The 16990-nt window shown below is 57.0% G+C and overlaps 1 protein-coding gene and 1 long non-coding RNA gene across 2 annotated transcripts in view; one reads left to right on the top strand and one right to left on the bottom strand.

Annotated features, from left to right (window-relative positions):
• DNAH17 (dynein axonemal heavy chain 17) overlaps window positions 1–16990 on the top strand; it is a gene marked incomplete at its 5' end in the record, with an annotated part of 102851 nt that overhangs the window by 51001 nt on the left and 34860 nt on the right. The window contains 8 exons of the mRNA XM_081270948.1: window positions 4299–4581; window positions 4679–4852; window positions 5296–5503; window positions 5820–5985; window positions 8161–8263; window positions 8950–9097; window positions 9445–9536; window positions 16734–16895. Of these exons, the coding sequence (XP_081127074.1) occupies window positions 4299–4581; window positions 4679–4852; window positions 5296–5503; window positions 5820–5985; window positions 8161–8263; window positions 8950–9097; window positions 9445–9536; window positions 16734–16895 (1336 nt within the window). The remainder of the gene's footprint in view (window positions 1–4298; window positions 4582–4678; window positions 4853–5295; window positions 5504–5819; window positions 5986–8160; window positions 8264–8949; window positions 9098–9444; window positions 9537–16733; window positions 16896–16990) is intronic.
• The window catches only part of LOC308635983, a 59777-nt gene that overhangs the window by 30741 nt on the left and 12046 nt on the right, over window positions 1–16990 (bottom strand). The gene's annotated exons all lie outside the window — the stretch shown is intronic.

Raw genomic sequence — 16990 nt, 5'->3', positions numbered from 1 at the left:
GGGACAGAGGTCATGTCGCTGTCCCCACCCCATCCGTCCAGGGGACAGAGGTCATGTCGCTGTCCCCACCCCGTCCGTCCAGGGGACAGAGGTCATGTCGCTGTCCCCACCCCGTCCGTCCAGGGGACAGAGGTCATGTCGCTGTCCCCACCCCGTCCGTCCATGGGACAGTGGTCATGTCGCTGTCCCCACCCCGTCCGTCCAGGGGACAGAGGTCATGTCGCTGTCCCCACCCCATCCGTCCAGGGGACAGAGGTCATGTCGCTGTCCCCACCCCGTCCGTCCAGGGGACAGAGGTCATGTCGCTGTCCCCACCCCGTCCCTCCAGGGGACAGAGGTCATGTCGCTGTCCCCACCCCGTCCGTCCATGGGACAGTGGTCATGTCGCTGTCCCCACCCCGTCCGTCCAGGGGACAGTGGTCATGTCGCTGTCCCCACCCCGTCCGTCCATGGGACAGTGGTCATGTCGCTGTCCCCACCCCGTCCGTCCATGGGACAGAGGTCATGTCGCTGTCCCCACCCCGTCCGTCCAGGGGACAGTGGTCATGTCACTGTCCCCACCCCGTCCGTACATGGGACAGTGGTCATGTCGCTGTCCCCACCCCATCCGTCCATGGGACAGTAGTCATGTCACTGTCCCCACCCCGTCCGTCCATGGGACAGTAGTCATGTCATTGCCCCTTGCCTTCATCCATCCATGGGACAGCGGGCCATGTCACTGCCCCCCATCCGTCCATCCATAGGACAGTGCCATGTCACTGCCCCCCATCTGTCCATGGGACAGCAGGCCATGTCACTGCCCCCCATCTGTCCATGGGACAGCAGGCCATGTCACTGCCCCCCATCTGTCCATGGGACAGCAGGCCATGTCACTGCCCTCCATCCGTCCATCCATGGGACAGCAGGCCATGTCACTGCCCCCCATCCGTCCATCCATGGGACAGCGGGCCATGTCACTGCCCCCCATCTGCCCGTCCACGGGACAGTGGGCCGTTTCATTCCTTCCTTTTGAATGGTCTCATTACAACTGTAATACGTGCTCTTCATCCCATGGTCACAGCAGTGAAAGGGCAAGACGCGGACGTGTTTAGGAAGTGACCAAGTGGGCAGTGGAGCCATCTGTCTGCACAGACCTGGAGCCCTGAGCTCTAGGGGGGGGAGAGGCTCAGCCTCCAAGGGGTCCTCCAAGGATGAAGTCAGCTGCACCAGGCAGGGGAGCCCTGGAGGTGGACAGAAGCCGGGTCAGCACCCTGAGCATCCTGGGCGAGAGCCAGCACTTACAGGGGAGTGGGGCCACAGACGGTGAGCAGGCAGAGACGGCCATTGTGACCTAAAGAAGAGAGTGGCCATGCCGATGGACGATGGGTGGCCGGGAGGGGAGAGGAAGACACAGATTTAAGAAATGCTTGAAATCGTGAAAAACGGAGGACTCAGTGTTGGTCCAGGGGCACAACTTACGCTTGGACATGTGGCCAGTTATGGGCAGAGCAGTGGAATTTCAGGGACCCAGAAGTGACAGCTCGGAGCATGACCCAGGGTGTGTTCCGGAACCAGAGGCTCAGGAGCGGCGCCTCAGCTGGAAGTGGCCCTTCAGTCCTCCATCCGCCCCTCCTCACACACCCCATGTTGGACCCTCGCCTGTGCCACGCCGGGGAACTGGACTCCCTGGGAGAGATGAGGACTGGGCAAGGGACGCTCCCTCTCGGGGGAACACAGCCTGCGCTGGGGAGGCAGAGGAGTCCAGGCATGGTCCTGAGAAAGGACACACACCGGGGAGGAAGACTAACGGAGGAGGTCAACAGGAGCGTGTCCAGGGACTTGGGACTGAGTACAGGAAGGTTGTCCAGGATTCGATGGCCAGGAACGGCCCCATAACTCCAGGAACACCTTGCAGCAGGAAGGGGCTGGGGGGGGGGGGTTGGGGGGCACTGGAGGGAGGCTCTCTGGAGAGGAGGCCTGGGGGGGTGGGGGGGCACTGGAGGGAGGCTCTCTGGAGAGGAGGCCTGGGGGTTGGGGGGCACTGGAGGGAGGCTCTCTGGAGAGGAGGCCTGGGGCTGAGTTGGGAGGAGCGTTGTCACAGTGACAGCCGAGCCAGGCACGGGGAGCAGGAGCACCCAGACACACATCCCCGGGGGTGGGGGTGGGGGGGAGAAAGAGGGAGATGGAGCCCGAGCGCCTCCCCCACCCACTGCGGGGAAGCAGCTGGGTGAGGCCAGGGCTCCAGGAGATGCGGAGGAGAGTGGCCCTGTCAGGGCAGGACTCGAGTGAGAGGCACCATGGTGCCAGCCTGTCCAGCTGCCCTTGCCCAGGAACAGGAGCGTCCTGGGGCTGTCGTCACTGGGCCACAAACTGGCTGCTGCCACCTCAGGTGCACACCCTCCCAGTGCCGCCGGCCCCAGAGCAAGGTGCAGACAGACCTGGCTCCTCCCCGGCTCTGGGGAGCTCTGCCCAGCCGCTCTTCCCGCCCCCAGGGCCACCGCAGCCCTGGGCATCCTGGGCTTTAGACGCTGTCACTCCACCCCTGCCTGGGCCTCCACTCCCTCTCCAGTGTCTGTGCCCACCCTCCTCCTCACAAGGACACAGGTGCTGGGTCTGGGGCCCGACCCAATCCTGGATGACCACACCCAACCACACGCTCCACACGAGCTCATGGCTTGAGGTTTGGTGGATGTGTCCTTGGAGGGACTGCCATTCTGTCCCTGTGGCACATTTGAGTTCTCAGGGTGGACAGGGCATCAGGACCATGATGAGGCAGGAGCTGCTGAGACCAGGAGGTGGCAGGGGGACAACAGGACGGCGGGGGCAGGGAAGACAGTGGAGTCAGCGTGGGCAGAAGTGGACCCGAGGGCGCAGGGCAGCAGCCGGTCTTGCTGGAGGAGAGCCCTGAGGAGGGCGAGGAGCAGGCACCGGGCCAGATAGTGGTGGCAGCCCTCCCAGACTGCTGCGGGGGAGGCAGGACTCCAGGCCAGGAGCTGCCTGGCCACAGGGCCTGGCATGTCCCAGCAGCTCCCAGGGCAAGACAGGAAGCGCCTGGACCCAGCTGAGAGGGGGAGCCGTGCTCACATGTCCGTCTGGGCCTGCCCCAAGAACCCAAGCAAGTGTGCGCACCAGCAGTACTAACGGCACTCGGTGTGACGGGCACCCTCAGCCAGGAAGCAGAAGCTGCCCTGTGCAGCTGCAGTGTCCCCCACGAAGACACCTGGGCGAGGAATGCAGGGGGACAGTGTGGGCTTGGGGACACAGCCCTGTGCATGTCTGCCTTGCTGCCCTGGGTACCCAGGTGCAGCGGGCGAAGGTTCCAGCTCTCTGTTCCTGGTCTGGCCGAGGTGCAGGGAGACAGGGAGCAGCTAGGACAGGAGCGCACCACGGACAGGCACGCGGTGCAGGCTGCGGAGGGCAGCAATGCCCTCTGTAATGTGACTTCCTGCTTATGCCCTGGGCACCATCCTGGAAATGACGCACCCGGCTGAGCTCACGGACCTCAGGGAGCCCGAAGCTATTTACGCTCTTAGCAGACACTTATTTGGCACTTAGCACGGAGCAGGCTCCCTTCTGTGTTAAAAGACCAGCCCACGCATCCTCGCATCCTCGCAGAGGGGGTGGTGTGAGCTTTGCCCGCTCACAGATGAGAAGCTGGACCAGGCCCTGCAGAAACTTGCCTCAGCTGCAGCTGGCCACAGTCCCACCGGTTCAAGCGCAGGCAGGCAGACTGTCGCACCCAAACCCCTCACCACTGAGGCAGGCAGGGAGGGACCGTGTACCAGGACACCCGCTGGTTCCTCAGGGGACTCTGAACTAACTGCAGCCAAACACAGAGCCACATGCCCAAGTCTCTAAGCGGACGCTTCAGGCATGGCTGGATCTGGAAGTTCAAACACCATGATGAGCTGTCCCTGCTGTCCCCACACACACACACCCGCCTCTCCTCTCTCTCCCTTCCCATCCCCACCCCTCCATCCCCTGCAGGGGATGTCATGGCATCTTACACTCATCTCTGTCCAGCCTTCGGTACCATCTTCGTGTGTTCCCGGTTGTTATGGGCTTACTGAGCACCCCCAGCCAGCAGTCCAAGAAGAGCACTAACCCCTGGCCTAGCATCCCCTCAGGCCCCCGCAGGGTGTGCAGCAGCCTCGGTAGTACCCCGATTAGACCCACTGCCACACAGGAGTAACCAGGCTGTCACAGCCCTGACTGTGGCCACCCCAGCAGAACCCCACGGAGGGTGTGGTGCGTTTCCCACAGGGAGGCCGCCCGGTGGGCCCAGTAGCTGCTGACACCCAGGCCGCCTGTCTCCCCAGGGTGGTGAGCAGCTGGATCGAGAGGCGCAGGGTGCAGTCGGAGAAGGCCAACCTGACCATCCTCTTCGACAAGTACCTGCCCACATGCCTGGACAAGCTGCGCTTTGGCTTCAAGAGGATCACGCCGGTGCCCGAGATCACCATCATCCAGATGATCCTGTACCTGCTGGAGTGCCTGCTCACCGAGAAGAACGCACCGCCCGACTCCCCCAAGGAGCTCTACGAGCTGTACTTCGTCTTTGCCTGCTTCTGGGCCTTCGGGGGGGCCATGTTCCAGGACCAGGTGATGGGCGTGCCGGGACCCCGCTGTCCGAGCGAGAGCCAGCCCCCCTCTTAGCTGGGCTTCTTTTTTTTTTTTTTGTGCTTTTGGTTTTTAACAGCTTATAGATTACCGACTCGAGTTCAGCAGGTGGTGGATCAATGAGTTTAAAACCATCAAGTTACCCTCTCAGGGAACAATTTTTGACTACTACATTGATCCTGATACTAAAAAGTTCCTGCCGTGGACAGACAAAGTGCCTGCCTTTGAGCTGGATCCCGACATCCCGCTGCAGGTAACCCCACAGCAGAGGCCGAGAGCAGGGCGCCCGGACCCTCCCCACACATGCTCAGGCAGCCCGTCCAAATGCAACCAGTTTTCCCCAGTAGCCCTGTGATACGGGGAGTTCAGAGGTCTGAGAGCCGGGTGCCCTACTGTGATCCCAGCCACTCAGGAGGCTGAGGCAGGAGGATCACAAGTTCCAAGCCAACCTCAGCCACTTAGCGAGGCCCTAAGCAACTTAGCAAGACCCTGTCTCAAAAGAAAAAGAGAGCTGAGAATGTGGCTCAGTGGTCAAGTGCCCTGGGCTCAATCCCTAGTACCAAAGAGAAGAAAGAAGACTGTTGAGATCTGCAGGCTAGTGAGAGGTAGAACTGGCTTGGTTTGCTGTCTGAGGCAGGCTCCCCATCCCCTGTGGTCTGCTCCCCTCCCTCCTGTTCTTGGGCCTCTCCGCCCCAGGCCTCTCTGGTCCACACCACGGAAACCATCCGCATCCGCTACTTCTTGGACCTGCTCATGGAGAAGTCCTGGCCCGTGATGCTGGTGGGGAACGCGGGCACGGGGAAGTCGGTGCTGATGGGCGACAAGCTCGAGAAGCTGAGTACAGACGAGTACCTGGTGCAGTCGGTGCCCTTCAACTTCTACACCACCTCCGCCATGCTGCAGGGTGAGGCGCCCGCTGGGCGCACTCTGCATGCTGCCTGCCCGTGTCCTGTCCCACCTCCCTGGGAGCACCCAGGCCAGTCCCAGGGGGTGGCTCCAGCTTCCTGCCACTCGAGCCTCCCAGGGTTCTGTCTGCTCTGGGACTGGGGGAGCCGAGGCTGCACGGCAGACCCCTGCCCGCCTCCCTCGGGGTCCCTGAAGGCCACTCCCTGGGCAGCTGCATTCAGCGATCATGACCCTAGCCAGCTCCCACCCCGTTTCCTCTGGGAAGTGGGTAGGGCCCAGGACTGGGGCAGTGGTCGACCCTCTGCCCACCCTAGGTGTGCTCGAGAAGCCGCTGGAGAAGAAATCGGGGAGGAACTATGGGCCACCAGGCACCAAGAAGCTGATCTACTTCATCGACGACATGAACATGCCTGAGGTGGACAAGTATGGGACAGTGGCCCCGCACACCCTCATCCGGCAGCACATGGACCACGGGCATTGGTAAGGGGGCTGTGGGGCGGAGCCAAGGGGTACAGGGGGCGGGGCCAAGTGACAGGGGGCGGAGCTACAGGCCACCTGTGGGGGACTCTGTGAGCCTGGGCACAGGCAGAGGGCCTCCCCCCCAGCCAAGGGGCATGGAAGGCGAGGGGTACGGTGCAGTGACAAAGCCACAGAGGGGTCCCCAGGACCTTGGGGCAGACTGGACAGAGCGCCACATGCTTGGGTTTGCGATTTGGAAAGATCCGTACATTCAGTTCATCTTATCTCTCAAGATGGGCAAGTGGCCCAGGCCATGCCCAGGTGCCAAAGGAGCCCAGGAGCCCCAGGAGGGCTTGGGCTGCCAGCTCCTGTCCCTGCACTCCCGAGTGTCAGGGCCAATTCCAGGGTTGCCTTCCCCGCAGAGCAGCACTGGCTCTCAGAGCACCCGCTGGAGGACCGGCAGGATGCCCCAGACCGTGGGTGCTGCAGGCTGGCCTGTGTGGCCAAGGGGAGTAAGAGGGATGGCACCCTGGGGAGCCAACGCAGCCACCCAAGGTGGCCGCCCCACGTGGACCCTGAGCACAACATCTCTGACGAACAGAAGGTGGTGTTGGTGGGGAATTTGAGGGCACCAAGACAGGAGTGGAGAGTCGGAGGAACGCTGGGGCCAGCAGGCTTTCGGGGGGTCACCATGAGGCTGATGAGTTCTCAGCCCTCCCGGCTCCAGGCCCCTTCAAAGCCCTTGAAGGGGCTCCACAAGGTCAAGCACTCCAGGAAACTCTGCTGAGATGATGGTGTTCTTCAGGAGGCCCCAGGCGGCTGCGCATGGGCCACGCCTGGGGCCACGCCTCCCTGGAGTTTAACCTGAAGAACCCTGGGGGGCGGGAGTCAGGCTTGGTTGACAAGATTCCTCTGGAGTTTCAGGTCCAGGTGGCTCCGTGGTGACAGGGTGGGTGTGTCAGGAGGCAGCAGGAAAAGACACTCAGGGACAACAGGGAGTGCAGACCCCCCTGGCGGGAGGTCAAGTATAAGGTTCACGGAAGAACACACCTCTGTGACCCTAGGAAGGGGGCAGGGAAGGCTCAGGCAGCAGCCCCGTGGTGGAATGTGAATGCTGTGATTGACATCCAAATCGAGGAAGCTCCTTCAACAAGGAAGAGCATGAAGAAATGGGATGGCCAACGAGACAGGAGGAAATGGCTCCGAGGGTCCACATCAGATCCACAGGGGCTTCCTGTAGGTCAGCATGAGGCAGCACTCCCACCCCAGAAAGGAATGAATGATGGAGGAGAGGGAAAAGTAAGAGGGATGGGGAAGACCGCCCACCGCCGCGGGCTGGCCCCGGGACACACCCGTCAGAGCCGGTGGGGGGGGGGGGCAAGGAGAGCGCTGGGCAGCAATGTTGTCAGTAACCAAAATGTCCACGGGCAGGAAGCACTTATCACTCATGGCTGTGTCCCAGGGGCCTGCCCCCGTGTCCTTTCATGCACTCACTCTCGCAGTCCCCACAGGGGCCCACTGCGCAGATAAGAATGTCAAGGCCCTTGCCGGGCACCATGGTGCACTCCTGAATCCCAGCAATTCAGGAGGCTGAGGCAGGAGGACTGCAAGTTCAAGGCCAGCCTCAGCAACTCAGGGAGACCCTAAGCAACTTAGAGAGAGCCTGTCTCAAAATTAAAAAGTCTGGGGCTGTAGCTCAGTGGGAGAGCACCTCTGGCTTCAATCCCCAATACCCAAAAATAGAATACCGAGTTGGCCCACAGAGGTGAGCCAACTTACCCAGCACCCTGTCACACCTAAGGAAGGAGCAAGGATGTGACCCCAGGCCTGTACTACGGGACATTCTTCTACCGCCTGTTTCAGATTTTTTTCTTGAAGGCCAGATGTGGAGGTGCACACCTGTAATCCCAGCGACTCGGGAGGCTGAGGCAGGAGGGTTGCAAGTTCAAGGCCAGCCTGGGCAACCTACTGAGAACCAGCCTCCAAATAAGAAATCAAAAGGGTTGGGGGGTGTGTCTCGGTGGTAGCACACCCCTGAGTTTAATCCCCAGTATAAAAAATATATTTTTTTTCCCTTGAAAAGCAAGAGGTAAACTTGGCTGTTTGTCATCCAGTTGGTATTACTGAGATTCTTTCTTCAACCACATTCACGGCAGTCCTGGGGGCCGGGTGGTCATGCTGGTCTCCCTGGCCCAGGTACGACAGGCAGAAGCTGACCCTGAAGGATGTCCATAACTGTCAGTACGTGGCTTGCATGAACCCCACCGCTGGATCCTTCACCATTGACCCAAGACTGCAGGTGAGCAGGAACCAGACTCATCTCGGCCACGGCCTGGAGTCTGAGGCTTGCTTGAGAATAAAAGCATTGGTTCGGGGTGTTCTCGGGGGGCCCCCTAGCCTTTCAGAATGTCAGGAGACTGAGGGAGGCTGGAGGACAAGCGACCAGCCAGCCCTCCTTAGGACCCCCTAGCGCTGCCATAATTAGCAAGTAAACATGCAGACACCCAGTGAAGTCTGAATTCCAGCCAGGCCACAAATGCCCTTTCTCGTATAAATATGTCCCAAATATTGCATGAGACATACTTAAACTAAAAAAGACCTTTGTATTTGTGGCATATCTAAAGCTTGGATTTAGTAGGACACCCAGCATCCTGTCTGCAATCCTGCTCAGACAGCTCTCACCCCTAAATAATGGAGGCATGTGGAGACCTGAGCTACAAACCCGGGCCCCCTCTGAGCCACATCTCTGCCCCCACAAATGCTTCTCGACAGGAGGAAGTGAGTGTGGCTGTTTCATACCCAATCAATAGTTAATGTGACCTCACCTGCAAGGCACAAAGAGGGAAACTGTCCATCCTGACCATGTCCCAAAGTTAGATGATGTTAGACAGTGAGGACGGGGTCTCCTCTCCCAAGAAGGTGGCCCTGGCCACCAGCTGGTCCCCTAGAGCTGCCTGACAGAAGACTCTGGTTCTCCCGGGACAGCGCCACTTCTGCGTGTTCGCCGTGAGCTTCCCTGGCCAGGACGCCCTCATGACCATCTACAGCACAATCCTGATGCAGCACCTGTCCTACCGCTCGGCCTCCATGGTGGTCCAGAGGATGAGCGGCCAGCTGGTGGCTGCAGCCCTGGGTAAGCTGCCAGCTCCTGCCCTCACTGCTGGGTGCGGCTGGCGGTTCCTCATATTTCCCCCTGGTGAATGTTTTATCTATACCTTGGAATCAGTATGTCTTAAATGATGCCGCGTTGCAGCAGGAGATACGTGACTAAAGTGCTTCAGGGGACGCGGAGCACAGAAGTCCAGGACGGGGCCACGAGCCAGCACAGCAGCAGCAGGCTGCCCTGCTCCTCAGGGAGCTTTGCAGCTTCCTCACTTAAATTGCCACCTTTTCATGGTCCACTTGCTGGAGAAACGTTAAGCTCTGTGCTCCCCGAGGCCATGAGGCGCACGTCACAAGCCATGTCTTTTCCCCTAACAGCCTTGCATCAGAAAGTGACCTCAACGTTTCTTCCCACGGCCATCAAGTTCCATTATGTCTTCAACCTCAGGGACCTCTCCAACATCTTCCAGGTACTGGTCACGTCCTTGATCCCTGGTGCTCTCTTCCCTCTGCCTCTCTCAGGAGAGAAGGCAAAGGGAGTGCAGACTGATGATGGTGACGGTGACGGTGACGGTGACGGTGATGGTGATGGTGGTGATGCTGATGATGGTGGTGATGGGGACAATGATGGTGGTGATGGTGGTGGTGATGGTGGTGGTGACAGTGATGGTGGTGGTGATGGTGGTGGTGATGGTGACAGTGAGGGTGACAGTGAGGATGGTGGTGATGGTGACAATGAGGGTGACAGTGAGGGTGGTGGTGATGGTGACAATGAGGATGGTGGTGATGGTGGTGGTGATGGTGACAATGAGGGTGATGGTGATGGTGGTGATGGTGACAATGAGGGTGACAGTGATGGTGGTGGTGATGGTGACAGTGATGATGACAGTGAGGGTGGTGGTGATAATGATTGTGATGGTGATGACGGTGACAATGAGGATGATGGTGATGGTGGTGGTGATGGTGACAATGAGGATGATGGTGATGGTGGTGGTGATGGTGACAATGAGGATGGTGGTGATGGTGGTGGTGATGGTGACAATGAGGGTGATGGTGATGGTGGTGATGACGGTGACAATGAGGATGGTGGTGATGGTGGTGGTGATGGTGACAATGAGGATGGTGGTGATGGTGGTGATGACGGTGACAATGAGGATGGTGGTGATGGTGGTGGTGATGGTGACAATGAGGATGGTGGTGATGGTGGTGGTGATGGTGACAATGAGGGTGATGGTGATGGTGGTGATGACGGTGACAATGAGGATGATGGTGATGGTGGTGGTGATGGTGACAATGAGGGTGGTGGTGATGGTGGTGGTGATGGTGACAATGAGGATGGTGGTGATGGTGGTGGTGATGGTGACAATGAGGGTGATGGTGATGGTGGTGATGACGGTGACAATGAGGATGGTGGTGATGGTGGTGGTGATGGTGACAATGAGGATGGTGGTGATGGTGGTGATGACGGTGACAATGAGGATGGTGGTGATGGTGGTGGTGATGGTGACAATGAGGATGGTGGTGATGGTGGTGGTGATGGTGACAGTGAGGGTGGTGGTGATAATGATTGTGATGGTGATGACGGTGACAATGAGGATGATGGTGATGGTGGTGGTGATGGTGACAATGAGGATGATGGTGATGGTGGTGGTGATGGTGACAATGAGGGTGATGGTGATGGTGGTGGTGATGGTGACAATGAGGGTGATGGTGATGGTGGTGGTGATGGTGACAGTGATGGTGGTGGTGATGGTGACAGTGAGGGTGGTGGTGATAATGATTGTGATGGTGATGACGGTGACAATGAGGATGATGGTGATGGTGGTGGTGATGGTGACAATGAGGGTGATGGTGATGGTGGTGGTGATGGTGACAGTGAGGGTGGTGGTGAGGGTGGTGGTGATGGTGACAATGAGGATGATGGTGATGGTGGTGGTGATGGTGACAATGAGGATGATGGTGATGGTGGTGGTGATGGTGACAATGAGGATGATGGTGATGGTGGTGGTGATGGTGACAATGAGGATGATGGTGATGGTGGTGGTGATGGTGACAATGAGGATGATGGTGATGGTGGTGGTGATGGTGACAATGAGGGTGATGGTGATGGTGGTGGTGATGGTGACAATGAGGGTGATGGTGATGGTGGTGGTGATGGTGACAGTGAGGGTGGTGGTGAGGGTGGTGATGACGGTGACAATGAGGATGGTGGTGATGGTGGTGATGACGGTGACAATGAGGATGGTGGTGATGGTGGTGGTGATGGTGACAATGAGGATGGTGGTGATGGTGGTGGTGATGGTGACAATGAGGATGATTGTGATGATGGTGGTGATGGTGACAATGAGGGTGATGGTGATGGTGGTGGTGATGGTGACAGTGAGGGTGGTGGTGAGGGTGGTGGTGATGGTGACAGTGAGGGTGGTGGTGAGGGTGGTGATGACGGTGACAATGAGGATGGTGGTGATGGTGGTGATGACGGTGACAATGAGGATGGTGGTGATGGTGGTGGTGATGGTGACAATGAGGATGGTGGTGATGGTGGTGGTGATGGTGACAATGAGGATGATTGTGATGATGGTGGTGATGGTGACAATGAGGGTGATGGTGATGGTGGTGGTGATGGTGACAATGAGGGTGATGGTGATGGTGGTGGTGATGGTGACAGTGAGGGTGGTGGTGAGGGTGGTGGTGATGGTGACAATGAGGATGATGGTGATGGTGGTGGTGATGGTGACAATGAGGATGATGGTGATGGTGGTGGTGATGGTGACAATGAGGATGATGGTGATGGTGGTGGTGATGGTGACAATGGGGTGATGGTGATGGTGGTGGTGATGGTGACAGTGAGGGTGGTGGTGAGGGTGGTGATGACGGTGACAATGAGGATGGTGGTGATGGTGGTGATGACGGTGACAATGAGGATGGTGGTGATGGTGGTGGTGATGGTGACAATGAGGATGGTGGTGATGGTGGTGGTGATGGTGACAATGAGGATGATTGTGATGATCGGTGGTGATGGTGACAATGAGGGTGATGTGATGGTGGTGGTGATGGTTTGGACAGTGGAGGGTGGTGGTGAGGGTGGTGGTGGTGACAGTGAGGGTGGTGGTGATAATGATTGTGATGGTGATGACGGTGACAATGAGGATGGTGGTGATGGTGGTGATGACGGTGACAATGAGGATGGTGGTGATGGTGGTGGTGATGGTGACAATGAGGATGGTGGTGTGGTGGTGGTGTGGTGACAGTGAGGGTGGTGGTGATAATGATTGTGATGGTGATGACAGTGACCAATGCAGGATGATGGTGATGATGGCTGGTGATGGTGACAATGAGGGTGATGGTGATGGTGGTGGTGATGGTGACAGTGAGGGTGGTGGTGAGGGTGGTGGTGATGGTGACAATGAGGATGATGGTGATGGTGGTGGTGATGGTGACAATGAGGATGATTGGTGATGGTGGTGGTGATGGTGACAATGAGGATGATGGTGATGGTGGTGGTGATGGTGACAATGAGGATGATGGTGATGGTGGTGGTGATGGTGACAATGAGGGTGATGGTGATGGTGGTGGTGATGGTGACAATGAGGATGGTGGTGATGGTGGTGGTGATGGTGACAATGAGGGTGATGGTGATGGTGGTGATGACGGTGACAATGAGGATGGTGGTGATGGTGACAATGAGGGTGACAGTGATGGTGGTGGTGATGGTGACAGTGATGTTGACAGTGAGGGTGGTGGTGATAATGATTGTGATGGTGATGACGGTGACAATGAGGATGATGGTGATGGTGGTGGTGATGGTGACAATGAGGATGATGGTGATGGTGGTGGGATGGTGACAATGAGGGTGATGGTGATGGTGGTGGTGATGGTGACAATGAGGATGATGGTGATGGTGGTGGTGATGGTGACAATGAGGATGATGGTGTGGTGGTGGTGATGGTGACAATGAGGGTGATGGTGATGGTGGTGATGACGGTGACAATGAGGATGTGGTGATGGTGACAATGAGGGTGACAGTGATGGTGGTGGTGATGATGACAGTGAGGGTGGTGGTGATAATGATTGTGATGGTGATGACGGTGACAATGAGGATGGTGGTGACGGTGACAATGAGGGTGACAGTGATGGTGGTGGTGATGGTGACAATGAGGATGATGGTGATGGTGGTGGTGATGGTGACAATGAGGGTGGTGGTGAGGGTGGTGGTGATGGTGACAGTGATGGTGACAGTGATGGTGGTGGTGATGGTGACAGTGATGATGACAGTGAGGGTGGTGGTGATAATGATTGTGATGGTGATGACGGTGACAATGAGGATGGTGGTGATGGTGACAATGAGGGTGACAGTGATGGTGGTGGTGATGATGACAGTGAGGGTGGTGGTGATAATGATTGTGATGGTGATGACGGTGACAATGAGGATGATGGTGATGGTGGTGGTGATGGTGACAATGAGGATGATGGTGATGGTGGTGGTGATGTGACAATGAGGGTGATGGTGATGGTGGTGGTGATGGTGACAATGAGGGTGATGGTGATGGTGGTGGTGATGGTGGTGATGGTGGTGGTGATGGTGACAGTGAGGGTGGTGGTGATAATGATTGTGATGGTGATGACGGTGACAATGAGGATGATGGTGATGGTGGTGGTGATGGTGACAATGAGGATGATGGTGATGGTGGTGGTGATGGTGACAATGAGGGTGATGGTGATGGTGGTGGTGATGGTGACAATGAGGATGATGGTGATGGTGGTGGTGATGGTGACAGTGATGGTGGTGGTGATGGTGACAGTGAGGGTGGTGGTGATAATGATTGTGATGGTGATGACGGTGACAATGAGGATGATGGTGATGGTGGTGGTGATGGTGACAATGAGGATGATGGTGATGGTGGTGGTGATGGTGACAATGAGGATGGTGGTGATGGTGGTGGTGATGGTGACAATGAGGATGATGGTGATGGTGGTGGTGATGGTGACAATGAGGATGATGGTGATGGTGGTGGTGATGGTGATGATGATGGTGATGATGATGGTGATGAATGGTGATGGTGGTGGTGATGGTGACAATGAGGATGGTGGTGAGGGTGGTGGTGATGGTGACAGTGATGGTGACAGTGATGGTGGTGGTGATGGTGACAGTGATGGTGACAGTGATGGTGGTGGTGATGGTGACAGTGAGGGTGGTGGTGATAATGATTGTGATGGTGACAATGAGGATGATGGTGATGGTGGTGGTGATGGTGACAATGAGGGTGGTGGTGAGGGTGGTGGTGATGGTGACAATGAGGATGATGGTGATGGTGGTGGTGATGGTGACAATGAGGGTGATGGTGATGGTGGTGGTGATGGTGACAATGAGGATGATGGTGATGGTGGTGGTGATGGTGACAATGAGGGTGATGGTGATGGTGGTGGTGATGGTGACAGTGATGGTGGTGGTGATGGTGACAGTGAGGGTGGTGGTGATAATGATTGTGATGGTGATGACGGTGACAATGAGGATGATGGTGATGGTGGTGGTGATGGTGACAATGAGGATGATGGTGATGGTGGTGGTGATGGTGACAATGAGGATGATGGTGATGGTGGTGGTGATGGTGACAATGAGGGTGATGGTGATGGTGGTGGTGATGGTGACAATGAGGGTGATGGTGATGGTGGTGGTGATGGTGACAATGAGGATGATGGTGATGGTGGTGGTGATGGTGACAATGAGGATGATGGTGATGGTGGTGGTGATGGTGACAATGAGGGTGATGGTGATGGTGGTGGTGATGGTGACAATGAGGGTGATGGTGATGGTGGTGGTGATGGTGACAATGAGGATGATGGTGATGGTGGTGGTGATGGTGACAATGAGGATGATGGTGATGGTGGTGGTGATGGTGACAGTGAGGGTGGTGGTGATAATGATTGTGATGGTGATGACGGTGACAATGAGGATGATGGTGATGGTGGTGGTGATGGTGACAATGAGGATGGTGGTGAGGGTGGTGGTGATGGTGACAATGAGGGTGATGGTGATGGTGGTGGTGATGGTGACAGTGATGGTGGTGGTGATGGTGACAGTGAGGGTGGTGGTGATAATGATTTTGATGGTGATGACGGTGACAATGAGGATGATGGTGATGGTGGTGGTGATGGTGACAATGAGGATGATGGTGATGGTGGTGGTGATGGTGACAATGAGGATGATGGTGATGGTGGTGGTGATGGTGACAGTGAGGGTGGTGGTGATAATGATTGTGATGGTGATGACGGTGACAATGAGGATGATGGTGATGGTGGTGGTGATGGTGACAATGAGGATGGTGGTGAGGGTGGTGGTGATGGTGACAATGAGGATGATGGTGATGGTGGTGGTGATGGTGACAATGAGGGTGATGGTGATGGTGGTGGTGATGGTGACAATGAGGATGATGGTGATGGTGGTGGTGATGGTGATGATGATGGTGATGATGATGGTGATGAATGGTGATGGTGATGGTGATGGATTGTGACAGTGATGGTGATGGTGATGGTGATGGTGATGGTGATGAATGGTGATGGTGATGGTGATGGATTGTGACAGTGATGGTGATGGTGATGGTGATGGTGATAGTGATGGTGATGGTGATGGTGACAATGAGGATGATGGTGATGGTGGTGGTGATGGTGACAGTGAGGGTGGTGGTGATAATGATTGTGATGGTGATGACGGTGACAATGAGGATGATGGTGATGGTGGTGGTGATGGTGACAATGAGGATGATGGTGATGGTGGTGGTGATGGTGACAATGAGGATGGTGGTGAGGGTGGTGGTGATGGTGACAGTGATGGTGACAGTGATGGTGGTGGTGATGGTGACAGTGATGGTGACAGTGATGGTGGTGGTGATGGTGACAGTGAGGGTGGTGGTGACGGTGACAATAGTAGTGATGAGGATGACGATGGTGGTGATGGTGGTGATCATGTTCCTTCTCATTTATTGGCTGCTTGGTCTGAGTCAGGCATTAGGTCTGGTCACTTACGCTCCATTTTCTCTCCAAGCAACACGCAAAGCTGGGACTCTTGTTCCTGGTTTACGGAGGGGCCTCTGAGGCTCAAGGAGGCTAAGTCCTGCCTGTCTCCTCGCGCTGTGCCAGCTCGCTGCGACCACACCTCCACCTCCTGGCCCTCCTATGACATTCCCAACACACACCGTGACAGGTCACTCCCTTGTTATTTAGTTCACCTGCCTCTGTGTCTTCTCTAGATCATAAGCCTTACAAACACAGGGTCTGTCTGCCATCACTGTAGCTCCAGGGCCCAGAGGGTGCCTGGTGAGTCGCCCTCGCTGAGCTTGCCGGAGGCTACTTGGCCAATACGTGGCTGATCCAGGACTGGGCCCAAACACTGTGCCTTTGATAATCTGGCTCCTTGTCAATCATGCACCCACTGGAGAACGAGCCCCTCACCTGACGGTGAGGAGACTCCCTCATCTTCAGGGGCCAGACCCACGCTGGCCTGGATGCACATGGCCTCGGGGCAGGTTGCTTCCCTGGGCCGGGGAGAAGCTGTGCTGTAGCTCAGCAGGTCCTCCGGGAAGCAGCCATGCTGACAGTCCACCTGTGTCCAGCACGAGGTTTCCCTTCCCCAGGCAGCAGAAGACCCTGACCACCCTGCTGTGGGGCAGGGACTCTTGTTCTCCACAGCAGAGATCCTGAAGGTCCCCCTGGACCTGGTCCGCCTTTGGCTGCATGAGGCTGAGCGAGTGTATGGGGACAAAATGGTGGACGAGAAAGACCAGGAAACGCTGCACAGGGTCACGGTGGCCTCCACCAAGAAGTTCTTTGATGTAAGTCAAGCCACCACTCCCTCTGCTGAGCCCAGGGAGGCTCCAAGGGGGACAGGGAGTGCCTGTGGCCAGTGGGGACTGCAGTCCTCTGGGAA

This window comes from Spermophilus citellus, assembly GCF_964194105.1.
Source record: "Spermophilus citellus genome assembly, chromosome: 17".
Classification (NCBI taxonomy): domain Eukaryota; kingdom Metazoa; phylum Chordata; class Mammalia; order Rodentia; family Sciuridae; genus Spermophilus; species Spermophilus citellus.
The sequence above is the reverse complement of the archived record's forward strand: the minus strand, read 5'-3'. Positions and strand labels throughout refer to the sequence as shown.